This window comes from Salmo trutta, chromosome 29 (genome assembly GCF_901001165.1).
Source record: "Salmo trutta chromosome 29, fSalTru1.1, whole genome shotgun sequence".
Taxonomy (NCBI): Eukaryota; Metazoa; Chordata; class Actinopteri; order Salmoniformes; family Salmonidae; genus Salmo; species Salmo trutta.
Genome location: NC_042985.1, coordinates 6,618,036 through 6,644,738, shown reverse-complemented (window position 1 = coordinate 6,644,738; position 26,703 = coordinate 6,618,036). Strand labels below are relative to the sequence as shown.

Below are 26,703 nucleotides of genomic sequence, written 5' to 3'. Positions count from 1 at the left end.
TTTGACTACTTTTACTCCACAACATTCCTAAAGATATGTACTACTCACATACATTTACCCCGACACCCAAAATAACTCGTTACATTTTGAATGCTGAGGCAAGATAGAATTATGGTCCAATTCACACACCTATCTATATAATGCATTGTCACCCCTACTGCCTCTGATCTGGCAGACTCATTAAGCACAAATACTGCTTTTGTAAATTATGTCTGAGTGTTGGAGTGTGCCGCAGTCTGTCTGTAAACAAATAAAAAACAAGAAAATCGTGCCGTCTGGTTTGCTTAATATAAGGAATTTTATGTATAGCATTGACTTTTACTCAAGTATGAACATTTAGTACTTTTTCGACCACTTGTACTTAAGTACATTTAAAACCAGATACCTTTAGACTTTTACTCAAGTAGTATTTTACTGGGTGACGTTTACTTTTATTTGAGTAATTTTTTATTGATTTATCTTTACTTTTACTCAAGAAGGACAATTGAGTACTTTTTCCAACACTGAACATAACACATTTCACAATCACACTGAATTCAATGAGGCTACATGTTTGAACACAGATGTAAAAATATACTGATGGTTAGTTCAGAAAGACTGTTGTTGATCCTAATTATTTGAGGTCACAGATGTATATCAACTGATGATCAAACAATGGTGAACACGCACAAAGACACAGGCAGGCACACTCATCTGATGGGTCACCATAAACATACACTACGTGCTTCCATTATTTTGTCCCTTCACTGTAATTCTGGAAATGCACAAATTGAGGACCGTTGGCATTAGTCCGTCTATCAGTTTGAATGAGCTCTCTAGTCAAAGTGGTATTTCACACGACACACACAATTTACTACATTCCCCCATGCGTTTGTGGATCCAAAAGTTATTTCATGAGCTTTTGTAAACAGTTATCAACTGCCCTCCACTGTAAACAAACACTACTACTGTAGGGAAGTACCTCAAAATGTGAACACTTTAGGATTAGAAAGTCAAACTCTTCCTATCTGAGTAAGGGTGGCCCAAGAACACAGAGTAAAAAATATCCCACTTACATGTTTACATAGAAAAGCTATACTGTCAAATGAATCTCTGTTGAATCGATACATTGTGCCGTTGTAGAGCATACTGAAAGCTGGAAAATAAAATCACTAATGCGAAAATAATATGGTTGAGCTGTAGAGTAGTTGTCCCCTCTGTTGCATTGTCTTCTGGGTACATAGTCAAGAGGTAAAGTGTTCAAAAAGGCAGTCTTCTCTTCCTAACGTCCCCAAGCCTCATCATGCTATCGCTTTTGCTTCAGGCAGGAATGCTTCCCAGAACTTTACGAGCTAGATCCAAGAGGGAGAAAAGTGAAAAGAGACCACATCAATATCTGGAGTATAAAGGCCAACATTTCAAGCAAACAGTTACATGAACACACACATATTTGAAGAGAGAGATTTAAATAATAATAGAAGAGTACAGATTACCCGCTGTTGAGACTGTAGAAGAGACTCCAGATATTTCACTATCTGGCTTTTGAAGTCCTTGGTCTTCTCTTTCTGTTAGATGGAGGGGAAGAAAATAACTGTCATGTAGATTTTCTCATGCAAAACTATCCTGAATACGGCAGCACGATGTTGCTCAAATGCAAAAAAAACTAGCCTTACCTCAAACCTGAGGAATTCCTTGCGAACGGTTACAGAGATCCTGTCAAAATCCCTCTCGTACTGAGTGACTTTACCCTCCCACTGTGAAAGACATGAGGGGAATAAGGAGAGTTTAAGGTGGAAATAGAAGTCAAAGCAATACCACCTCCCTTTAAGCATGCATTACCACAGTGCTGGCTCCTGTACCTCAGTGATCTCCTCTTTGGCCTGTTGTAGTTTGTCAGGCTTGTTGGCCCACAGAAGCTTTGCCTCAACCTCCCTCTTCTTCTGCAGGGTGCTCTGAGCCTCCTGCCAGTGCTGCCACGTTTTTATGCGCCGCTCAAAACAGCCCTGTGGACAACATAACGAGAATGCCCAAATTTGGCGCACAGCACAAGTTCAGGACAAAATCTGCGCCACATCAATTTCACATCGAGGGCACACAGATTTTAGCTAGTAGCTACCCAATTTAGCACCAAAGCTAGCAACGTTTGCACTAATCTTCCATTGACATTTTGGATTTACTCATCCAGTCAATGTAGTCGTAGTGTTCTACTTAAAATTCAGGCCATAGAATGAAGTTTCCGTACCCTGACGGCCCCTAGTAGGCGGATATAGAATGAAGTTTCCGTACCCTGACGGCCCCTAGTAGGCGGATGTAGAATGAAGTTTCCGTACCCTGACGGCCCCTAGTAGGCGGATGTAGAATCAAGTTTCCGTACCCTGACGGCCCCTAGTAGGCGGATATAGAATGAAGTTTCCGTACCCTGACGGCCCCTAGTAGGCGGATGTAGAATGAAGTTTCCGTACCCTGACGGCCCCTAGTAGGCGGATGTAGAATGAAGTTTCCGTACCCTGACGGCCCCTAGTATGCGGATATAGAATGAAGTTTCCGTACCCTGACGGCTCCAAGTAGGCGGATGTAGTCGGCCAGCAGCTCGGCCAAGATGAAAAAGTCGCTGGCCGCCTGCTCCTGGTGTAGCGTCTCCATCTTGTCCTCCACCTCGGCCAGTTGGGAGAGGGCCCGGGACAGAGCTGTGTTGTCCTCCGAGTTGCCCAGCATGGCCATGCTCTTGGCGAACACTGCTGTGTTCCCGCAGAGCTCTGACGAAACAACAGATATACCAGGGTCACAAATAAAAAAAGAACGTCTGCTCTGCTTTAAAGCTCCAATCTTATCAAAAGGGTTTTAAAGCAGACATCTCTCTTTTTTCTGTGAATCTCACCCTTTCTGTGGTTGACCAGGGAGTCCACCACCGCATGGAGTTTCCTCAGCTGCAGCTCCTCGCTCTCCACCTCCTGCAGTTTGTTGTCAAACCACTGGAACACAAAGCAACGTGGGAGGAACAATCAGGCAACCAATCAACACCAATTAAACTAATTTGAATGACAAAGGGGACTTATCGACCCAAAGCTTTACAGAGGCATACGCATCCTTTTTAGCAGACAGTAAAGAAAAAGCTCATATTTTTACAGAAGAAAAAAAAAAATGCAAAAGCTCCAACATTAATTTAGATAACTGACTTTATTGCTATGATTTCCTGTTTGGCATTTGAGTAAATCAACCAGAACAGTGATTGTCTTACAGCGTCCGAGTCGCTGATCTTGATGGTCATCTTACTGACAGCATCAGATGCTCTGTTGATCATCTTCAGGAAGCCAGCTCCACTCAGTGTGTGTGTACCCACCGCCCTAGGCAGCTGACAAAGACACACACACACACATACACACACACACACAGACACAAGCACATACGCAGACACACACAAATGAATGCATGATTCCAGTAGTCTGTGACAGTATTGACAGCTAATGACTGAAGAGCACCTACCTCGTCCCTTTCCAGGAACTCTCTGACATCAGGGTCTTGTAAAAGGGACGGGTGACACACTACTCTCTGCAGGTACCTAGAAAATCCCACAAATATCAACGGGATAGACTACAGGGAGGAAACAATGCAATGCCTGCCATAGCAATGAAGATACAGCAATACATTCTTAACAAAAGCAAAGGAATATGACAGATATCCTGCCTGTTTGGCCCTGTCCGGGGGTATCATCGGATGGGGCCACAGTGTCTTCTGATCCCTCCTGTCTCAGCCTCCAGTATTTATGCTGCAGTAGTTTATGTGCCGGGGGGCTAGGGTCAGTCTGTTACATCTGGAGTATTCTCTTGTCTTATCCGGTGTCCTGTGTGAATTTAAATATGCTCTCTCTAATTCTCTCTTTCTCTCTTTCTTTCTTTCTTTCTCTCGGAGGACCTGAGCCCTAGGACCATGCCTCGGGACTACCTGGCATGATGACTCCTTGCTGTCCCCAGTCCACCTGGCCATCCTGCTGCTCCAGTTTCAACTGTTCTGCCTGCGGCTACGGAACCCTGACCTGTTCACCGGACGTGCTTGTTGCACCCTCGACAACTACAATGATTATTATTATTTGACCATGCTGGTCATTTATGAACATTTTAACATCTTGACCATGTTCTGTTATAATATCCACCCGGCACAGCCAGAAGAGGACTGGCCACCCCTCATAGCCTGGTTCCTCTCTAGGTTTCTTCCTAGGTTTTTGGCCTTTCTAGGGAGTTTTTCCTAGGGAGTTTTTCCTAGCCACCGTGCTTCTTTCACATGCATTGCTTGCTGTTTGGGGTTTTAGGCTGGGTTTCTGTACAGCACTTTGAGATTTCAGCTGATATACGAAGGGCTATATAAATAAATTTGATTTGATTTGAGATATCAACAGGCTAATATAAAACACAATCTGAACATGATACTTCACCGTACTGTACATGCAAAGTCTGAGTACAATAATGGTAAAAGGTGCTGCTTCAGGTTCTACCTCTCCAGAGCCGCTCTCCTCCTCTCCACAAAGTCAGCCGAGGAAGAGTCCTCCTTTCCCACCTTCACTTTGGTCATCCCTAGGGAGTCAAAACATGGTGTTACTAGTGTCTTTCTGTATTTTATGTGCCTTGATCAATACCCTGCACCTGTGAAATCTACCGGGTTTGCATACTATGTCTGCAACCAGTGGTTTTGTTTTTGAGACTGGCTGGCAGACGTGAACTGACAAATGTAGTTCCATACCCACAACGCTCTTCTCTGGTGGTGGAGGGATGATACAGCCGTTCAGGGAGTGCTTCACCGACAGCTTCTCATACAGCCCAAGGAAATCACTGAACCTCCTCCACACCGAGAATGTCCTGTTTCTGAACATGGGTAATGTAGTCTAGGGGGTGGAATTAGTGAGGCTTAGTATCAGTTTGCGCAAGACAAAATCACAAGTTCTGATTTCATAGAGGACACTGGCAGAAGTAGGCCTACTCAAAACAAGCAGAGTAATTCCTTCAAATTGTTCATGGTCACAGTGCAAAGTATAGAAGAAATGGTTTGGGAGTACTACTATAAACATGACCAAAACAAAAACGAGTTGTTTAAAAAGTCCTGATTTTGCTACTGCAGAAGTTACATACCCGAGTGGACACCTTGTAGGCCATGTAAGCGTTCATGCCATCTCCTAAAAGGGAATATCAAATTGTCAGGTTACAGAGGTTCAGACAAAGTTTAGTGTCAAATATGAAATCAGAGACAGAAAAATGACACACAAACTGTAAAATAAGAAAAAACAGGCATATCCTGTCTACAACCCTCCAGGACCAAGAGTGAACAACATTAAAAACTAAACTGAGGTAAAGAGGTTTCAAGGATCTGGTCCTGGTCCGTCTTGAGCTCGCGGCATCTTGTGTATCCATGCTGTTCTGGCTCGTCGTAGCTAGCTAGCATGCCTGCCGTCTTCTGTGAGGCTTTGATATTCCGTCTTCTGTTGTCTTTCTGTTGTGTTCTTCCCATTCAACTTGACAAAAACAAAACTCTCAACTTGCCATGTGTAGCTAAAGCTATAGTTAGTTTCTTGCTACATTGATAGCCAATATTAGACTCCTAACCACCTAACCCTCAAAGCTGCTTGGACAAGCAAGAAAACACTCCCTCTCACAGCAACGCTGTCTTGGCTTCCTACTTTAAAAACTAAACTCAATTGAGAGGAAGATGAGATAATTACATCATAGCTTCCATGGATTCAACCACAATACACACTTCCAATGCTTCTAAATGGTTGCTAAACATTAGTTCAAAGATAGTGAGAAAAAAATATTCCTTACCAATTTTCTCTGGATTGGTGACAGCAACGTCCATGTCAAAGCTGTCCTCATCCTTTTCCTCTTCCAACTGAATTGGTGGAAATGAGCTGGTGAACAACAAGACTTCGGGAAATTGCACTTACATTTACTGTAATTACTCTCTCTCTTTTGCTAATGCTGCATAGAGAAACAATGGTGAAAACGTTTGGGGTTTTGCTAGTCTCATAAGGTCAGCAGTGTTCCCTATCCCCTATATCTGTCTTTTGAGGGCTGATAATAATTATGGTACGGCATAATGGCCCTCCAAAGCAACAAGCAGCAGACAACACCATATTACATTAAACTCAACTGTGGTGGAATTTGTTGGGCATGTCCTGTTGTTGCCTACCTGCTCCATAGACCTGGATTGTGTTGCTGATGTCCTGTTGTAGCCTACCTGCTCCATAGACCTGGATTGTGTTGCTGATGTCCTGTTGTAGCCTACCTGCTCCATAGACCTGGATTGTGTTGCTGATGTCCTGTTGTTGCCTACCTGCTCCATAGACCTGGATTGTGTTGCTGATGTCCTGTTGTAGCCTACCTGCTCCATAGACCTGGGTTGTGTTGCTGATGTCCTGTTGTAGCCTACCTGCTCCATAGACCTGGATTGTGTTGCTGATGTCCTGTTGTAGCCTACCTGCTCCATAGACCTGGATTGTGTTGCTGATGTCCTGTTGTAGCCTACCTGCTCCATAGACCTGGGTTGTGTTGCTGATGTCCTGTTGTAGCCTACCTGCTCCATAGACCTGGGTTGTGTTGCTGATAGTGTAAGTGACGGGGTGAATTCAGCTCCAGAGGTCTTGGCTGTGGTGCTGTGGTTCTCCCTGGCTATGATGCTGGGGTTCTCCCTGGCTATGGTGCTGGGGTTCTCCATGGACAGCTCCACCGAGGCCTCTGAGTGGACTTACAACATAAGCAAGGACGTCACAGGGAGATGAACCAATTCTGCTCTTCAGTCTAGTAGGGGTAATAATAAAAGATAAAAATGATAACATACCTGCAAATAGATCATTCTCATTGTCTGAATGGACACCGTTGGACTTAGAGGTTGTGATGGAACTGTTGACAGCGGTGCTGGTTTCTTCTTCACTGAAGAGGTCAGCTGGTTCTTCACCATTGGCTGTGTCAGGCTGAAAGGACTCTGCAACAGGGTTGCTCTGAAGGGTAATACAAAAATATCAATAAAGAGTACAGCAGTTAGAATTGAGGGTATTTAAACAGGTCACTTTTTTAGTGCTGGCGTTTAAACCTTTCACATACAAGGAGAAGCCCAAACCACAATATTTGTGTGAGGTGGACTTGGGTTATCAGTGAAAAGGGGCCAGGTCAGTTGACTGTGACAAAGGTATTATTATTTAAAAAAAAACGTAACTTCATATTCATCTCCAGCCCGACATCAACATATGAAAATGGTGCATTTGTGTTTGAAGTAAAAAAGATAGAAGGAAGATAAGTGTTTTTTTGACTCAAAAACATATAAACCCACCATGTTCAAATGTTGATGTTGGGGGTGGTGTTGGAGATTATGAATTTAGTGTTGAAAAATAGTGAATTGTCCCTTTAGTTTTGTATTACATTGCTGTACTACAATGATGCAACAGAATACATGGGCCTACATAGCCACAGGTCCATTACTATCAAACAAATTTTTGTCCAAAATTAAGGTGGGGGTAACTGCTCAAGTGTGGACTGATGTCCACTATGGAATTTGAAGACAATTTCTCATATTTTCCTTTATTTGGGTGGAAACAAGTGTGTGTCCAACTGAAGTTAGATACAGTGGGGAGAACAAGTATTTGAAACACTGCCGATTTTGCAGGTTTTCCTACTTACAAAGCATGTAGAGGTCTGTAATATTTATCATAGGTACACTTCAACTGTGAGAGACGGAATCTAAAACAAAAATCCTGAAAATCACATTGTATGATTTTTAAGTAATTAATTTGCATTTTATTGCATGACATAATTATTTGATCACCTACCAACCAGTAAGAATTCGGGCTCTCACAGACCTGTTAGTTTTTCTTTAAGAAGCCCTCATGTGTTCCACTCATTACCTGTAATAACTGCACCTGTTTGAACTCGTTACCTGTATAAAAAGACACCTGTCCACACACTCAATCAAACAGACTCCAACCTCTCCACAATGGCCAAGACCAGAGAGCTGTGTAGGGACATCAGGGATAAAATTGTAGACCTGCACAAGGCTGGGATGGGCTACAGGACAACAGGCAAGCAGCTTGGTGAGAAGGCAACAACTGTTGGCGCAATTATTAGAAAATGGAAGAAGTTCAAGATGACGGTCAATCACCCTCAGTCTGGGGCTCCATGCAAGATCTCACCTCGTGGGGCATCAATGATCATGAGGAAGGTGAGGGATCAGCCCAGAACTACACGGCAGGACCTGGTCAATGACCTGAAGAGAGCTGGGACCACAGTCTCAAAGAAAACCATTAGTAACACACTATGCCGTCATGGATTAAAATCCTGCAGAACACGCAAGGTCCCCCTGCTCAAGCCAGCGCATGTCCAGGCCCGTCTGAAGTTTGCCAATGACCATCTGGATGATCCAGAGGAGGAATGGGAGAAGGTCATGTGGTCTGATGAGACAAAAATAGAGCTTTTTGGTCTAAACTCCACTCGCCATGTTTGGAGGAAGAAGAAGGATGAGTACAACCCCAAGAACACCATCCCAACCCTGAAGCATGGAGGTGAAACATCATTCTTTGAGGATGCTTTTCTGCAAAGGGGACAGGGTGACTGCACCGTATTGAGGGGAGGATGGATGGGGGCCATGTATCGCGAGATCTTGGCCAACAACCTCCTTCCCTCAGTAAGAGCATTGAAAATGGGTCGTGGCTGGGTCTTCCAGCATGACAACGACATGAAACACACAGCCAGGGCAACTAAGGAGTGGCTTCGTAAGAAGCATCTCAAGGTCCTGGTGTGGCCTAGCCAGTCTCCAGACCTGAACCCAATAGAAAATCTTTGGAGGGAGCTGAAAGTCCGTATTGCCCAGCGACAGCCCCGAAACCTGAAGGATCTGGATAAGGTCTGTATGGAGGAGTGGGCCAAAATCCCTGCTGCAGGGTGTGCAAACCTGGTCAAGAACTACAGGAAACGTATGATCTCTGTAATTGCAAACAAAGGTTTCTGTACCAAATATTAAGTTCTGCTTTTCTGATGTATAAAATGCAAATTAATTACTTAAAAATCATAATGTGATTTTCTGGATTTTTGTTTTAGATTCCGTCTCACACAGTTGAAGTGTACCTATGATAAAAATTAGACCTCTACATGCTTTGTAAGTAGGAAAACCTGCAAAATCAGCAGTGTATCAAATACTTGTTCTCCCCACTGTATTAGTAGAACTAGCTAGCCAACGTGCAGTGAAGTTGTAAAAATAGAACCGATTTAACAAGCTAGTTTGTTACATTATCAGCTGCCCCGGTCCTGGACAAGAGTGAGGTCAATCATTGCCCAGATAGGCTAAAATCATAACAGAATTAGCCACCGTGGCTAGCTACACCTGTGTGAAGCTAGCCACACTAAGGATTAGCAACAATAGCATCAGCTGTTCCGGACGACTGTGTGATCACGCTCTCCGTAGCCGACGTGAGTAAGACCTTTAAACAGGTCAACATACACAAGGCTGCAGGGCCAGACGGATTACCAGGGCGTGTGCTCCGGGCATGTGCTGACCAACTGGCAGGGGTCTTCACTGACATTTTCAACATGTCCCTGATTGAGTCTGTAATACCAACTATTTCAAGCAGACCACCATAGTCCCTGTGCCCAAGAACACAAAGGCAACCTGCCTAAATGACTACAGACCCGTAGCACTGACGTTCATAGCCATGAAGTGCTTTGAAAGGTTGGTAATGGCTCACATCAACACCATCATCCCAGAAACCCTAGACCCACTCCAATTTGCATACCGCCCAAACAGATCCACAGATGATGCAATCTCTATTGCACTCCATATTGCCCATTCCCACCTGGACAAAATGAACACTTATGTGAGAATGCTATTCGTTGGCTACAGCTCAGCGTTCAACACCATAGTACCCTCAAAGCTCATCACTAAGCTAAGGATCCTGGGACTAAACACCTCCCTCTGCAACTGGATCCTGGACTTCCTACGGACCGCCCCCAGGTGGTGAGGGTAGGTAGCAACACATCTGCCGCGCTGATCCTCAACACTGGAGCTCCCCAAGGGTGCGTGCTCAGGCCCCTCCTGTACTCCCTGTTCACCCACGACTGCGTGGCCAGGCACGACTCCAACACCATCATTAAGTTTGCAGACGACACAACAGTGGTAGGCCTGATCACCGACAACAACGAGACAGCCTATAGGGAAGAGGTCAGAGACCTGGCCGGGTGGTGCCAGAATAACAACCTATCCCTCAACGTAACCAAGACTAAGGAGATGATTGTGGACTACAGGAAAAGGAGGACCGAGCACGCCCCCATTCTCATCGACGGGGCTGTAGTGGAGCAGGTTGAGAGCTTCAAGTTCCTTGGTGTCCACATCAACAACAAACTACAATGGTCCAAACACACCAAGACAGTCGTGAAGATGGCACGACAAAGCCTATTCCCCCTTAGGAAACTAAAAAGATTTCGCATGGGTCCCCAGATTCTCAAAAGGTTCTACAGGTGCAACATCGAGAGCATCCTGACTGGTTGCATCACTTCCTGGTACGGCAATTGCTCGGCCTCTGACCGCAAGGCACTACAGAGGGTAGTGCGTACGGCCCAGTACATCACTGGGGCTAAGCTGCCTGCCATTCAGGACCTCTACACCAGGCGGTGTCAGAGGAAGGCCCTAAAAATGGTCAAAGACCCCAGCCACCCCAGTCATAGTGTTCTCTCTACTACGGCATGGCAAGCGGTACCAGAGTGCCAAGTCTAGGACAAAAAGGCTTCTCAACAGTTTTTACCCCCAAGCCATAAGACTCCTGAAGAGGTAATCAAATGGCTACCCAGACTATTTGCATTGTGTGCCCCCCAACCCCTTTTTTACGCTGCTCTGTTTATCATATGCATAGTCACTTTAACTATACATTCATGTACATACTACCTCAATTGGGCCGACCAACCAGTGCTCCCGCGCATTGGCTAACCAGGCTATCTGCATTGTGTCAACCCCTCTTTTACGCTACTGCTACTCTCTGTTCATCATATATGCATAGTCACTTTAACCATATGTACATACTACCTCAATCAGCCTGACTAACCAGTGTCTGTATGTAGCCACGCTACTTTTATTGCCTCGCTACTGTATATAGCCTGTCTTTTTACTGTTGTTTTATTTATTTTACTTACCTATTGTTCACCTAATACCTTTTTTGCACTATTGGTTAGAGCCTGTAAGTAAGCATTTCACTGTAAGGTCTACACCTGTTGTATTCGGAGCACGTGACAAATAAACTTTGATTTGAGAATTAGCCACCTTGGCTAACTACACCTGTGTGAAGCTAGCCACACTAAGGATTAGCAACAATAGTGGAATTTGCGGTTCAAAATAAAAGTGCCCCATTAAAAGAGATTCAAACGAATACAAATAGTGGAATAATGCCATATTTGGACTAGTTAATGCTAAACAAGGTCGGATGTTATACAGATTCAAGACAATAATTAGTTAATTTGACCCAAAGAAATACAAATGAGTTGAAATCGCACTGTGGATGTATTAGACTTTAGAATTGCATTTGTGGCATGCTTATATGCACTATACAGGATGTAACTAAGGATGTTGCACCCATGAAATGGGGTATCAGCCTACTGAGTGACACTCACAGAATACAACTGTGTAGCGTTTACACACATATTAGCGTTCTGTGAATGTCACTGAGTAGGCTAATACTCCATTTCATGGGTGCAACATCCTTAGGTTAGGCTGTACATAGCCTCTACGAATCCGAGCGTGTCAGACTATTCTCTCATCTCTAACATGTAGGCTCACTTTTTATGAACAGTCATAAGACAGAACGTTGAATAAACTTAATTTAAACATACTTTACCTCATTTTCTCCTTATATAGGAGGTAATCTGAGACAGACTATCCACAGTGTTATTAACCCGACTTTCAGTACACTGGTCTGAATATCGGTTTGTATTTCTGGATTGTATTCCCAATACTGACGCAATTCGCATGACTTGGACAATATATCAACAATGGCCGAGTTTAACCGAAGCATAGACCGGAGGTTGGGACGGAACGTGCTTTATTCGACAATGTTCGATTACATTCGGCTATTGTTTACATATTGTGCATCACGTGAAATGCTAAGGAGATGGAAAATACAAGTGACAGAATTTACAGGTGCTGGAAAAAGTTGTGGAGATCAAATGTCCACAGTAAATCATTGTTTACTTGACTTTTTGCTGCGCCGGTAGGTTCTGCACGGACAACCGGCGAAGTAACCTCATAATTTTATTCAACATTCTAGCTTGCATAGATTTGCATATTTTTTACAGCGACTTCTTTCAGACGGATTATCCATGGAATAACCATTGTAACAGTGATGTTTAGCATTATCTAGCTAGTCCAAATTTAGCACGTTTCCACTATTTGTATCACTTTTATTTTGAAAGCGAACCAAAAATTCCACTATTATGGTTAATCCTTTTTGTGACTAGCTTCACACAGGTAGATATCTAGGCTGGAGTGCAGCGCGTAATAAGTTAGTAATGGTTTGAGTGAGTGCAGCTTGCAGACTGCATTCAAAAAACAAAAGGAGTTAACGTCAGTAAGCTATCTACTGGATTGTACCAGAAAGGAGACTTGAAGAGTTGTGCTTGACAGGTAGCTAGCTAATGTTAGCCTAGCTAGCTGGCTAAACGCCGTTCTGTAGTGTACAGGGCTACTAGCTTAGCTAGCAAGCTAACATTAGCATGCTATGGAATGCTGTACAGATCCGGCTTCAGTCAGGACAAGCTGTAGCTGGTATCATCTGATATGTCTAGTTCTTACATTGCCAACGAATATATCCTCCCCTTCGTCACTGTCTTCATCTGCCATTTCGGAAAGTGGGTCTTGGTTCTCTGCTCCAGGTAGAGGAGGGGGATTCCGCGGTGAGCTAGCCGCCATGATACGTCTGTAAGCGGAAGTTGACAAGTGCAAAGTACTGTCTGGAGCGACACCTGCTGGTGATTAAACGGCAACAAGGAACGTCACAGACCTGTATTCTTTCTACTGTACTGTGTTACCAACTGTAAATGATGAATCACATTGTAGAAAATATCTAGCCTATATAATGTATTTCAACCGCCATTCTGTATTATATGTGATGTTTTTGAATTACCATGTGGCTCCAGGTGTTAGGTTAGGCATGGGCTAAAGTGGCTGGCTGGGCCATAGTCAGTTTTTAAAAATGCACCTCTACCTTCTCCTTGAATTAATCACGAATTTGGACAGATGAAAGTGAGCGTCCTTACACCCTTCACCAATCCAGTCATGTATTATCAGTCACAACTTTTAGGAAGGACTCAAAGAAGCATGTATTTAAAAAGTATTCTGACAGAGCCATAAGGAAATTGGGCTGTGAAAGAGATCCTCTACATGTATTTGTTAGAAGAGAAACTCCCTCTGACCCTTGAGTCCTGACAAATTAACGGTTTGATAGCCATAGTTGATAGTTTTTATATGGCTAAGGGAACAATAGCTCCAAAATTATCATTCAAAATCGTTTTATTTTTGATAGTCTAATTTACTAAACAATGATTCTTATTGATAACAGAAGTGTCCTTTTGAAAACAGATACAAATTCAAATGTAGACCTTCAGTCTACGAGAAAACCAATTAAAAAGTCATTAAAAAAAATGTAATCAGACTGAGTGAGCCTAACCAGACTCCCTTTGTAGAAGCATTGGCCATGTTTTGTGTTTGTATGGTTTTTAATCAGAGGAAATCCATTCTCTTTCTTCCATGTATATCTTCATATGCCCATCAGTGTGTACTGTTGTCTAAAGAATTTGACACATTTATGACAGCAATATATTTTCTCCTCTTTGTCGATCTTGATATTTTTATGAAGGTTCTTCTTGTTGTGGAAGAGTTTGCCACAGTCATGGCAACAACGTATTTCTCTTCAGTGAATTAACTGATGGCATTTTAGTGGCTGATTTTAACCATTTTCCACACATAAAGCACAAAATGCTTTTTCTTCATATGCGCTTTTAAGATTTGAATTTCTAGTGTAGCATGAACCACAATCTTTGCAGCAAAACGGTTTCTCCCGTTTGAAATGTCGTATGCTTGACCAAATGTCCGCTCTGACTACAAGGTGAAGGCCGTACTGACCCGTGGAGAATGGACACCAAATTAAAACGGATGCATTTTGGTCCGTGTGGAGTGTGTGACGTGAAACGCCTGCTCTTTTCTAATTCGCTAAACGGATGGTTACGTAACCGTCGGCCAGTCCAAAGTTCACTCAGATATTTTTGTACGTGAAAAATGGATTGAAATTGTATGGTTATGGACGCGTCATCTCCGCTGACCGTCAACGTACAACTTCCATTGAGAAATCATTGACAATTACAGATACGGATAGAAATCAAAGGGCCAGTCTGGCCTCGCCCTCAATGATTTGCCACTTTATTCGCATTGATGTGATTTGTCACCTGTGAGTTCACGTTTGACCTCGTGACTGAAGGATTTGCCAAATCGTTTACACCGATATATGTTTTACCTGTGTGAATTCTATGATGAATTTTCAAATAACTTGCTTTAGAAATGCTTTTGCTGCACTCTGGACATCTGTATGATTTCTTCCCTGTGTGAGTCCTCATGACCGACCAGGTTTGTCTTGCCGATGAAGGATTTGTCACGTTCTACGCATTTATATCTGGCCAACACTATTAATAGATGTAATAATTGATAGGTAAAATACAGTATTGTTATGCTAGCCAAATAATTTGGGGGGTTAATATAGAATTGCCTGATGAAGTTAAGATCAATAGATCAAATTTAACAGTCCTCGATTTTCAGATGAGTTTCAAAGGAAGAGAACAATTTAATTTTCATTCATTTGCATAGAATGTGCTTTAAAAAGTCACCATAAGTGACGTCATTCAACAACAAAATCCCCCCACCCCAGCATAGACGCAAGAGCTTTGTCCTTTCTCTCTCTTTGACTTGAGTATCTTTTGTCCTGACAGTCCTCTTCCTTCACTCTCCTATCCATTAACACTTACAATGTTGTCACTGAGCTTCACAGAGATCTGGTTTTACTGCCGAGAGTCACTGGTTAGTTCTGAAACTGTTCTTCAGCCCCATAAATGTGCACATCTTTTTATCTGTATGCATCTCACGTATTCCACTGGCTTGGTTAATTTAAAATGTAAAAAGTATTAGCCTCATTTGGCTGGCTTGGTTCATGTAAAAGGTATTAGCCTCATTTGGCTGGCTTGGTTCATGCAAAAGGTATTAGCCTCATTTGGCTGGCTTGACAAGTTTATGCGACTTTCTTTGTTTGGTTCATTTTTAAAAAGGGAAGTTTGGCTTGACAATGGCTGCAAAGACATTGCTAAGCGTATTTTCAGATCTAGGACCAGGCTAAGTAAACACATCTAGCGTCTCTTTGATCAAAGTGGCAATGTGTACAGCAACCTGATCCTAGAGCATTTCGTATTTTTCTGTGCGTAAATCCTAGATGTTATAACGCCCATCTATCCACCCTCCTTTTGTTTTTACCTTAAGTAACCACCTGTCTTGTTTCCATACAAACGTAACATATACTAATTTGAGTGTCCTGGATTTACATTTACTATGTTACACCTAGTCTATGAGGGCAGGCAGTAAGTCACCCATTAAAAAGTCTCATGGAGAAATAGATTGACGCCCACGCATGTACGACAAACACACACAACCAAGAAAATACGACATACATGACAAAACAGACAAGTAGAAACTTCAACTTTGTTAGTATTCATAATAGTTGGATACACAATGTATAAGAGCACCAATAAAAATAAAAAATAACTTTTTTTTGTCAAATTGTTTTTTTTTGTTTTTTTTAAGCCACAGAATATTCTACAGAAAGCAAAGAGATCTCTGTACAGAAACAAGCAACAGAATACCTCAGCAGCACAGTAAAACCTGCTGCTCAATTTCATATCTCAAAAGCAAATTAACATTAAAACAAGACCAGCTGCCTGCTGCTAACCTAGGACACTACGTTACAGAAACACCGCTTTTATATTTAAAACACAAGATATGGAAGAAATTGTTTTTTTCAAAAATGGTGAAAAAGTGCAATACAGGCTTGACTGTCTACAACTTAATAGGTTATTCCCAACGGGTTAGCGTCGTGTCATTTTTTTCCCTACGGTCCACTTTTTTTTAAATTTTTTTACATGTTCCTTTTGTATCCATAAGTAAAATCTCTTACAGTTATATTGACATTCATGACGATGTACATTATGAGAAACATGGTATTCACAAAAGTAGAGCATGTAACTAGGATTGCAATTACACTTCTTTGGGTAAGAGGGCAGATGAAAAACTAGTTTCTTACATTATCATATTTAATTTTTTACATTGGAATTGTGTACAGAACAAGTTTATTTTTTCTTCATACAAAACAAACTACATGTAAAAAAAAATCTGAATCTGGGAGTCCCATTCAATAGGCCAACATCGTTGCAAGAAGCATTTAAAAAGAGCGATGAAGCAGTGTTTATTTAAGAGACCTCAGATAACAGTAAACACTTATCCTTGATTGAAAAACCTGGTTTTCACATGACAGAGAGAGATAAAGAGCAAAAAACAGACCTCTTCAACCAAATATTGGCTCTTGGAAACATGACATCCATTTCATAGCACTTTCATATGATATATTGCCATTCCATTGAAACGACTGACTGGGTAGGATGTGTGATTGCGGGGTGAGGCACTCCGAGTCCAGCAGCCTCCGGAGGGTTCATGTCCCACAGATGGTTCTGAAGGGTCACCAGCTAACAAGCCCTACTACTTGGCACTCCAAGGCCAGTCTGGCCTGAGAGTGGTGACGCTGCGCGTCAGAGGGATCACAGTGTAACTGGAAAACGTCCACCGAGGGCACAGTCATCTCCAATGTAAACGTACGGACACGTTTCGTAAGGCTTTTTGAAACGGAGCCCCCATAAACAAAAAAAGACTGAACATTTCAATGTACAAAGGGGCAACACCATGCCAGAGAATGCAAGAATCCATTCAAATGTAATGTACTAACACGCAAGGCATCTCCCCACAAGATATGAAAAGCGAGCGTTTGAGGGTCTATTTTGTCACTCTCCTCCCAAATAAAATGAAATGATTGGCTAGGCTAGGGGGGGAATAGAATGAGGCCGTTTTTTAAAAACATATGTACATATCTATACGGATATGTAAAAAAAATACATGGCATATTAGAGAATAATAAGAGACTTGGCACAATATATAACACAGAGTAGGGAAAACAGACGTCATTGGATCAAAATGATAGCTCTAAAATTACCGCTTTTATGGAAATGGAGGGGACTGTTGTCCAATGTTCACTTCACTGAAACAGGGCAATAGATATACAAAAACGCACAAATAAGTGACACTAATTAAACAAACACTGTGTTTAGATTGTGTTTCGTGAGCACCAACATGAAATACCGGCATATTTGACTCTTCCTCTTGACTTGGAATCACAATATGATGTCTGTCGGAGCAACCATAGGAGCGGTCTCCCCGGCAACCATAGGAGCGGTCTCCCCGGCAACCATAGGAGCGGTCTCCCCGGCAATCAAAGTATGAGAACAACCTTCTGATGCATTTCAGTTTTTTTGCTGAGAAAATTCACAATCTTCTGGTTGAAAGCGACCAATGTTAGATATCGTCTCTGAGAATGTTTCTTCATAAAAAGGTGAACTGTCGTTTTTTTAAATGGCCATCTCCTTCCTGAGACTGAGCAAGGTAAGCCAAAAGTTGAAAAGTTTCAGTTTAGATTTTTTGTTTGTCTTGAGTGGGGTGTGTAGGATCCATTGACGGTATACATTTTGTATCCGGGCATCAGGCTCCCAGTTTTCTGAGGGCTGGCAGTGTGTGTGTGTGTGTGTCTGCCTGTATGTGTGTGTGAGCAGCGTGGTGAGTGGGCGTGTGGTTCTCAGGCTGTGGTTATAGCGTTCAGGTCCTTCATCAGGTCCTCTAGGTGGGCCATCTCCTCTGTCAACTCATCAGGCTCGTAGCTCTGAGGGAAAGGAACAGGGTTACTGCGGGGAGCAAGGGAGGAACAGGAGGGGAGGGAGGCAAGGACCTGGGGAAGGGAGAGGAGAGGGTCAGTTTGTTTTTGGAGGGGGTGGGAGTAATGAGGTTTACAAAATAAAGGGTGGGTGAGGTGGGGAATTGGTCAATGGGACTGCAGCGTGAAGCCAAGTCCAAGACAAACAAAGCAGCATCAACAGCCAACCAATATGTTAAGGCATTGAAAGGGGGCAAGACATCAATGTATGTGCAAAACCATTCCAATGGGTTAAGGGGAATTATCATGGGCAAAACCATTCCAATGGGTTAAGGGGAATTATCATGGGCAAAACCATTCCAATGGGTTAAGGGGAATTATCATGGGCAAAACCATTCCAATGGGTTTAGAGGAATTATTAGAAATTAAATGCAATAATATCAATGATCACAAGCAGCCAACATTAACACCATGAAACAGTGAGGGAGGCAACAAGTTGCAAAGAATAAAGAGAGAAAGGAAACAGAAATGTGATTAAAATCCATGTCAATGTCATTTGGATTGTGTCCAAAATGAAACATGACATGCTCTTGGAATGTATTCGCTAGTTCAATGGGCTTGATTGATCTATGACCAGGTTTTTACCCCAACATGACATAGTAATTCATGTGTACTTCCTGTATTTAAAGTGTGTACAAACTACAATAACAACCAACAATACATGATATGCCAGCTGATTTAACAGTCATAATCAGACATTGGCATGTTGTAGCCTTTCTACTCTAAGACCTGGGGGGAGCAGTACTCACACTGTCTACATCCTCCAGCATCTTGCTGGTCTCGGGCACGTCTGGCGCACTGGGCACCGTGACTGGCATGGGGGGGCGTACCCTGCCCAGGGTGCCGATGGAGGCTGTCTTTACTGAGTGGAGCTGGGGCCCTGAGATACAGACAGAAAGAGAGAGAGACACAGAGATACAGACAGAGAGAGAGAGAGACAGAGAGAGACCGAGATACAGACAGAGATATACAGACAGAGAGAGAGATACAGACAGAGAGAGAGAGAAAGAGAGAGAGACAGACACAGAGAGACAGACAGGACAGACACAGTTCCAAATGGATTGATAGTTAGAGGGAATCACAAGTCATCTTCTTTACATGCGTTTCCTTTCCTTTCTCAAGAAGCTCTACCTACAGTCTATGTTCATCTGCAGTTTGGGAGTGGAAAACACATGTACAGGTAACTGCCCAAATAAAGGAAACATTTGAGTAAATGAGGGATACAAAGTAGATTGAAAGCAGATGCTTCCACACAGGTGTGGTTCCTGAGTTAATTAAGCAATTAACATCATCATTCTTAGGGTGTCTACAAATGACCAGTTGCCCGTTATTTTGGCTACCATGGATGGAAGAAGAGATCTCAGTGACTTTGAAACAGGTGTCTCAAAGGAGCATAGGGTGTGTGTGTGTGTGTGTGTGTGTGTGTGTGTGTGTGTGTCAGTCACCAGATCTCAACCCAATCCAACACTTATGGGAGATTCTGGAGCGGCACCTGACAGCGTTTGCCACCATCAACAAAACACCAAACGATTGAATTTCTAGTGGAATAATGGTGTCACGCCTCCCGAGTGGCGCAGTGGTCTAAGGCTCTGCATCGCAGTGCTCGCTGTACTGCTAGAGATTCTGGGTTCGAGTCCAGGCTCTGTCGCAGCTGGCCGCAACCGGGAGGCCCATGGGGCAACGCACAATTGGCCCTGCGTCGTCCGGGTTAGGGGAGGGTTTGGCCGGCAGGGATGTCCTTGTCTCATCGCGCACTAGTGACTCCTGTGGCGGGCCGGGCTCAGTGCATGCTGACCAGGTCGCCAGGTGTACGGTGTTTCCTCCGACACATTGGTGCGGCTGGCTTCCGGGTTGGATGGGCATTGTGTCAAGAAGCAGTGTGGCTTGGTTGGGTTGTGTTTCGGAGGACGCACGGCTCCCGACCTTTGCCACTCCAGAGTCCGTACGGGAGTTGCAGCGATGAGACAAAACTGTGACTACCAATTGAATACCACGAAATTGGGGGGAAAAAAAGGGTTAAAAAAGAAAAAAGAACGGTGTCACATCCCTCCAATAGAGTTCCAGACACTTGTAGAATCTATGTCACCAGAAGCTGTTCTGGTGGCCCTATTAAGACACTATGTTGGTGTTTCCTTTATTTTGGCAGTTACGTTTATTTGTACATACACCTGGTGTGCATTGTGTGTGTGTGTGTGTGTGTGTATATATATATATATATATGTGTGTGTGTGTGTACGTGTATGTATGTGTGTGCGCTCCTCACCAGTCTGAGTAAGCAGCGGCGTGCTGGGCAGGGCAGGCGACTCGAAGTTGGCAGCGGGGTTGGCGGGTACGGCAAAGCTCTTGAGGGGGTGAGTGGGGCGCACGTGGGCGGTGGGGGGCTGGCCGGCGCTGCAGTAGCTGCCGCTGGCGCTGGGCTCATCGTCAGTGGCCGTGGAGCCTTGGTAGCTGCCCTCGGGGTCCGGGTGCTGGTGCTCGGCTTGGCAGGGGGGCTGGGCCTGGGGCGGGAGGGGCTCTGTGCTGGGGGTGTTCCTCACCGACTCTGCAGTCACAAAAGGAGTGTGGGGGGGGGACAGGTCAGTGGATGGTGTGTTTGATACAGTATGTGTATAGCCTGGGTCCTAGCGTGGTAGTGTCAATAAACAAGAGGCGTTAGTATCAACGTCAGGATGAAGCCTGATGAGTTTGGTGGAAAATATGGAAAAAATATGGAACCTTTATTTAACTAGGCAAGTCACACACTAATGAGTATGGGTGAGTGAATAGTGGACAAGGCCATAAGAACAATGAAATGAGACCGCTCCACAATAAGAGGATGTGACAGCCCCACAGTGGACCCACAGATAAGAGGATGTGACAGCCCCACAGTGGACCCACAGATAAGAAGATGTGACAGCCCCACAGTGGACCCACAGATAAGAGGGTGTGACAGCCCCACAGATAAGAGGATGTGACAGCCCCACAGTGGACCCACAGATAAGAGGATGTGACAGCCCCACAGTGGACCCACAGATAAGAGGATGTGACAGCCCCACAGTGGACCCACAGATAAGAGGATGTGACAGCCCCACAGTTAAGAGGATGTGACAGCCCCACAGATAAGAGGATGTGACAGCCTCACAGTGGACCCACAGATAAGAGGATGTGACAGCCCTACAGTGGACCCACAGATAAGAGGATGTGACAGCCCCACAGATAAGAGGATTTGACAGCCCCACAGATAAGAGGATTTGACAGCCCCACAGATAAGAGGATTTGACAGCCCCACAGTGGACCCACAGATAAGAGGATGGACATGAAGATGAAAGATAATGCTCCTGTGTTCTTCCTCAAAATCAGGCCAGAAAGACAGACTGAACGACCAGGTGGGCCCTTGGCGCTGCCAGCTTGTAATCCCTCCTCCATCCTGCGGGTGGCAGCGGTCTCTCACCTGTGGAGCCCACCATGTCTAAACAGGAGATGGGGGTGGCGCAGGCGTGCGGGCGCAGGTGGGCACTGCCCTGGTGGTGATGGAGGTAGCTGCGTGTCGGGGATGCCAGGCTGCCCGTGTGATAATGGTGGTGATGGTTATCAAGGGAATGGATGGGGTGAGCGCTAATCACAGCTGTGAATGGACACACACACACAGAGACAACAACATTTAACCAGCCGCGCTGACCAAGGGCTGGGGAAGCACTGCTGTTCAAATACACACACATGCTTGCGCTCGTGCAAGCACACACACACACGCCAGGTTCATAGTGACACCATAAAGCAGTAGTATTTAACCATACACATGTATACAATAACTCCACAGAGCGCGTCTGATGTACATTTGAATTGGCAGCGTAATTTGGTAGCCATGAATGTGTTAAAAAACTGAAATGAGATGAAGGCTAAAATATAGAAACAGATCCTATAGAACCACATGTTGACTGTAGTGCTCTCAGTCTATTGACTGTAGTGCATTATCACGGGAGGAAGAAACCAGCATATTATTTTCCTTTCAGCTGAACAGTACGATAGTCTGAGTGGTAAATAGTCTATTGACCTCAGTGTATTGACCGGTGAGAGTACAGATCCCAAGCACACACACATTCACAAGGCATGCGCGCGCACACACACTTACGCTGGGGGGGCTGCGTATCGAAGGGCATCATCATTTTAGGCCGCATCCCCCGGCGCCCTGCCAGTGCAGATATGCTGTCTTCTGATTCGTGGCCTGCAAGTCAGAGTTTTTCCTTGATCACTATTGGTAGTGACTCTGAATGAAGAACGTCTGAAAATGTAACTAATTGTTCTTGGATTGACAGGAACAATCGAAGGATTTGGTAATCTGGCTCCTGAGAGAAATCTGTGACTCAGTCATGAGGCTGTGTTTGGTTAGTGGTGATTCTTCCCTCTAAACACAATGTATGAAATGTTAAATGTATGAAAAGCAGGAAATGTTTAGCATGACAACAACAAAGACATTGCCTCTTCAAAACACAGACAAAGGAATCCCCAAAGTGACTACATCAATCTGACCTCGGTAGGAGTTCCGTCTCTGCAGCAGGCTGTTGTCCAGGCTGGGGTCCACGGGGTTGATGTCCTGCGAGGTGCGGGGGATGGGGGTGTCTGTCATCACCGGGTTGGGCTCGGGGGACTTGTCAATGGGCTTGAGCTCCAGCCGCTCATGGTGGATCCATAGGTCTGGAGGCTTCAGGTCCTTGGAGTTGCCCTTGTACTTGTGGGAGCTGTTGGACGACTTGGAGGCCGCCCGCTTCCTATGAGGTAGAGAAGAGGAACATTGGGGGTTGAGATGTCGAGGTTGAAAAGGGGAGGTGGATCCCTGTTAACTGTTGCAAAAGCAGCAGCTACTCTTCCTGTGGTCCACACAAAACATGAAACATAATACAGAATGACAAGATACAGAACATCATTAGACAAGAACAGCTCAAGGACAGAACTACATAAATTTTTTTTAAAGGCACACGTAGCCTACATATCAATGCATAGACACGCTATCTTGGTCTAATAGGGGAGCGTTATTTTACCCTGAGGTGTTGATTTATCTGTTTTTCGAAACCAGCTTTGCTGTTTATTTGAGCAATCTGAGATGGAAGGAAGTTCCATGCAATAAGGGCTCTATATAATATTGTACGCTTTCTTGAATTTGTTCTGGATTTGGGGACTGTGAAAAGACCCCTGGTGGCATGTCTGGTGGGGTAAGTGTATGTGTCAGAGCTGTGTGTAAGTTGACTATGCAAACAATTTGGAATTTCAACACATTAATGTTTCTTATAAAAACTCTTGGCCAAGAGAGACTGGCATGCATAGTATTTATATCAGCCCTCTGATTACAATGAAGAGCAAAACGTGCCGCTCTTTTCTGAGCCAGCTGCAGCTTAACTAGGTCTTTCCTTGCTGCACTGGAGCACACGACTGGACAATAATCAAGATTAGACAAAACTAGAGCCTGCAGAACTTTCTTTTTGTAGTGTGGTGGCAAAAAAGCAGAACATCTCTTTATTACGGCTAGACCTCTCCCCAGCTTTACAACCATTGAATCTATATGTTTTGACCATGACAGTTTACAATCTAAGGTAACACCAAGTAATTTAGTCTCCTCAACTTGTTCAACAGACACACCATTCATTACCAGATTCAGCTGAGGTCTAGAACTTAGGGAATGATTTGTACCAAATACAATGCTCTTAATTTAGAGATGTTCAGGACCAGTTTATTACTGGCCAGCAGTAATAAGGGGGGGGGGGGGGGGTGATGTCGGTTGAAGGGGGGGAGGGGTGATGTCGGTTGAAGGGGGGGAGGGGTGATGTCGGTTGAAGGGGGGGTGATGTCGGTTGAAGGGGGGGAGGGGTGATGTCGGTTGAAGGGGGGGTGATGCCGGTTGAAGGGGGGGGAGGGGTGATGTCGGTTGAAGGGGGGGTGATGCCGGTTGAAGGGGGGGAGGGGTGATGTCGGTTGAAGGGGGGGTGATGTCGGTTGAAGGGGGGGTGATGTCGGTTGAAGGGGGGGTGATGCCGGTTGAAGGGGGGGTGATGTCGGTTGAAGGGGGGGAGGGGTGATGTCGGTTGAAGGGGGGGTGATGCCGGTTGAAGGGGTGATGTCGGTTGAAGGGGGGGGAGGGGTGATGTCGGTTGAAGGGGGGGTGATGCCGGTTGAAGGGGGGGGTGATGTCGGTTGAAGGGGGGGAGGGGTGATGTCGGTTGAAGGGGGGATGATGTCGGTTGAAGGGGGGATGATGTCGGTTGAAGGGGGGGTGATGCCGGTTGAAGGGGGGGAATAAAATGAAGTGGTAGGGAAAGGAAAGTGAAAGATGACAAGGAAAGGTAGGTGGAAAAAGGAAAGGAGACATTCCTGCTCATCTCAGATGTTCTGTGTGTTTGTGTGTTATAACCCTGTGTTGTTGGTCTGGTATTGGCTGGAACATTAGTGACCTAAGAGACATTATTGAAGCGGCGGACCAGCTCACTTTTTCTGGTGGGAGGTGGTGCGTCGTGTGCAGAGGAAGGCCCCCACAACCACCACGATGATGGTGAACGCTCCCACAGAGATGATGACAACGATGACCAGGATGTGGTTGTCCCCACTTCCTGTAATTCCTGGTTTTCCTGGAACAAAGTGGACCAGAGAGGTGAGGAAGAAAATCCTATTTATCCACATAAGAATTAATGTCCTCATTGGAGATCAATAGCGTATTTAACAATTCATTTGTTTGTTCATTCATTTCCCATTACACTTCTTTTAGAATGATGACTAATATTTCAGACCAATAGGAGGCTTGTATAAGGGGTTTGGCATAGATTAAATCTCATGAATTACTTCCGTCCCACTTTATTTGGATATTCCCATATAGATGACCCACAGATGGTCACACTGTCAACAAACTATCTGTTGATAAGCAATTGCTTGCCTAAAGTTAGGGTTAATGGTTAAGTTAGGGTAATGGTTAATGGTTAAGTTTAAGGTAAAGGGTAAAGGTTAGGTTTAGGGTTAGGGCTAGGATAAGGGTTAGTTCAGATGTTGAGAGTTATTGAACATCTACAAACCATCTACTTAGAACTATCCAAATAAAAAGTGGTACTTCTTATGTGAATAGGGGATTGTTCAGTTCCTGCACACTATCTTAGCTGAGAAAGACATTGGTGTCAATTCCATTTCAGCTTCGGTCCAGAAATGAATCCAATGTACCATGGAACAGGAACTGAACAAAGCCCTATTCACACTAAAATCCATTTATGGAGGTGGAATGAAATGGACCCACACTGCAGCCAATTGAGTTGATCAAATCAGAATGGACAATGGTGACCTGAAAAGGCCATTACCGTGTGGAGACCCAAAGCCATGGTCAAGAGGTGGTTGGTTACTTCCTGGTTTAACTGGCAAATTGGAGGCTGAGAGAGGAGACAAAACCACCAGTTATTACACCCAGTTAATGAAATACTACCCGACTTATTTCACCTTACCAGAACGCAGATGAAGGGCTTTAGGCACGTGAGTGAGGAAAAAGAACACAATCTGCACAGTCAATCAGTCATCATTGAGAAGTGAATGGAAGGCAAGAGGGAATTACCTTGGTCATTAGCCATTTTGTCAGAGGATTCAGCTAAACAGGCCAAAGGAGACAGTAGCCAGGGAGAGAAAATACAAAGCAAACACTGGTTAGAGGAGTAGAGCGAGAGAGAGGGGGTAGAGCGAGAGAGAGGGGTAGAGCGAGAGAGAGGGGTAGAGCGAGAGAGAGAGAGAGGGGTAGAGCGAGAGAGAGAGAGAGGGGTAGAGCGAGAGAGAGAGAGAGGGGTAGAGCGAGAGAGAGAGAGGGGTAGAGCGAGAGAGAGAGAGGGGTTTTAGGTAGAGCGAGAGAGAGAGAGGGGGTTTTTTTTGAGAAGAGAGGGTAGAGCGAGAGAGAGAGAGGGGTAGAGCGAGAGAGAGGGGTAGAGCGAGAGAGAGGGGTAGAGCGAGAGAGAGGGGTAGAGCGAGAGAGAGGGGGGGTAGCGAGAGAGAGAGGGGGGTAGAGCGAGAGAGGGGGGTAGAGCGAGAGAGGGGGGTAGAGCGAGAGAGGGGGGGTAGAGCGAGAGAGAGAGGGGGGTAGAGCGAGAGAGAGAGGGGGGTAGAGCGAGAGAGAGAGGGGGGGTAGAGCGAGAGAGAGGGGGGTAGAGCGAGAGAGAGAGGGGGGTAGAGCGAGAGAGAGAGGGGTAGAGCGAGAGAGAGAGAGGGGTAGAGCGAGAGAGAGGTAGAGCGAGAGAGGTAGAGCGAGAGAGAGATAGAGCGAGAGAGAGAGAGGGGTAGAGCGAGAGAGAGAGGGGTAGAGCGAGAGAGAGAGGGGTAGAGCGAGAGAGAGAGGGTAGAGGAGCAGAGAGAGAGAGGGTAGAGGGGCAGAGAGAGAGGGTAGAGGGAGAGAGAGAGAGGGTAGCGGGGCAGAGAGAGGGGTAGAGCGAGAGAGAGAGGGTAGAGCGAGAGAGAGAGGGGTAGAGCGAGAGAGAGGGGTAGAGCGAGAGAGAGAGGGGTAGAGCGAGAGAGAGAGGGGTAGAGCGAGAGAGAGAGGGTGAGCGAGAGAGAAGGGGTAAGCGAGAGAGAGAGGGTAGAGCGAGAGAGAGAGGGTAGAGCGAGAGAGAGCGAGAGAGAGAGGGTAGAGCGAGAGAGAGAGGGGTAGAGCGAGAGAGAGA

General features: G+C 44.9%; 2 protein-coding genes across 14 annotated transcripts in view; both read right to left on the bottom strand.

Annotated features, from left to right (window-relative positions):
* Positions 1–274: 274 nt before the first annotated feature.
* On the bottom strand, positions 275–12,949 carry LOC115166819 (sorting nexin-1). Of its 3 annotated transcripts, none has more exons than XM_029720676.1 (15): positions 12,784–12,949; positions 6,802–6,961; positions 6,154–6,707; positions 5,787–5,853; positions 5,100–5,143; positions 4,714–4,855; positions 4,469–4,547; positions 3,463–3,538; positions 3,218–3,331; positions 2,858–2,951; positions 2,530–2,735; positions 1,839–1,982; positions 1,653–1,733; positions 1,473–1,544; positions 275–1,331 (listed from the first exon to the last, which is right to left on the bottom strand). In XM_029720676.1, exons 1-15 carry the CDS (start codon positions 12,898–12,900, stop codon positions 1,281–1,283), a joined length of 2,001 nt encoding a protein of 666 aa, XP_029576536.1. In that variant the 5' UTR covers positions 12,901–12,949; the 3' UTR covers positions 275–1,280. The 3 variants fall into 3 exon arrangements, with proteins under 3 accessions (XP_029576536.1, XP_029576537.1, XP_029576538.1); XM_029720677.1 differs by having other exon boundaries at positions 6,346–6,707; positions 12,784–12,948; XM_029720678.1 differs by having other exon boundaries at positions 6,538–6,707; positions 12,784–12,946.
* Positions 12,950–15,717: 2,768 nt separating this feature from the next.
* LOC115166817 (neogenin) overlaps positions 15,718–26,703 on the bottom strand; it is a 246,523-nt gene continuing 235,537 nt past the window's right edge. For 3 of the 11 annotated variants that reach the window (XM_029720664.1, XM_029720668.1, XM_029720670.1), the window contains exons 21-29: positions 25,614–25,646; positions 25,366–25,434; positions 24,513–24,651; positions 22,565–22,803; positions 22,167–22,259; positions 21,489–21,662; positions 20,322–20,600; positions 18,808–18,938; positions 15,718–18,073 (exon numbers count right to left, since the gene is read on the bottom strand). In XM_029720664.1, coding sequence (XP_029576524.1) covers positions 17,924–18,073; positions 18,808–18,938; positions 20,322–20,600; positions 21,489–21,662; positions 22,167–22,259; positions 22,565–22,803; positions 24,513–24,651; positions 25,366–25,434; positions 25,614–25,646 — 1,307 coding nt within the window. In that variant the 3' untranslated portion in view covers positions 15,718–17,923. The other 8 variants (XM_029720669.1, XM_029720671.1, XM_029720674.1 and 5 more) reach the window with 6 other exon arrangements.

Excerpts from the sequence above, each read along its gene's own strand:
- LOC115166819 (XM_029720676.1), bottom strand. The coding sequence starts at position 12,900 with ATGGCGGCTAGCTCACCGCGGAATCCCCCTCCTCTACCTGGAGCAGAG. Across the intron at positions 6,708-6,801 it reads TGAGAATGATCTATTTGCAG|TCCACTCAGAGGCCTCGGTG; the intron begins GTATGTTATCAT and ends TTATGTTGTAAG. Across the intron at positions 4,548-4,713 it reads ACCAGAGAAGAGCGTTGTGG|GGATGACCAAAGTGAAGGTG; the intron begins GTATGGAACTAC and ends TTGACTCCCTAG.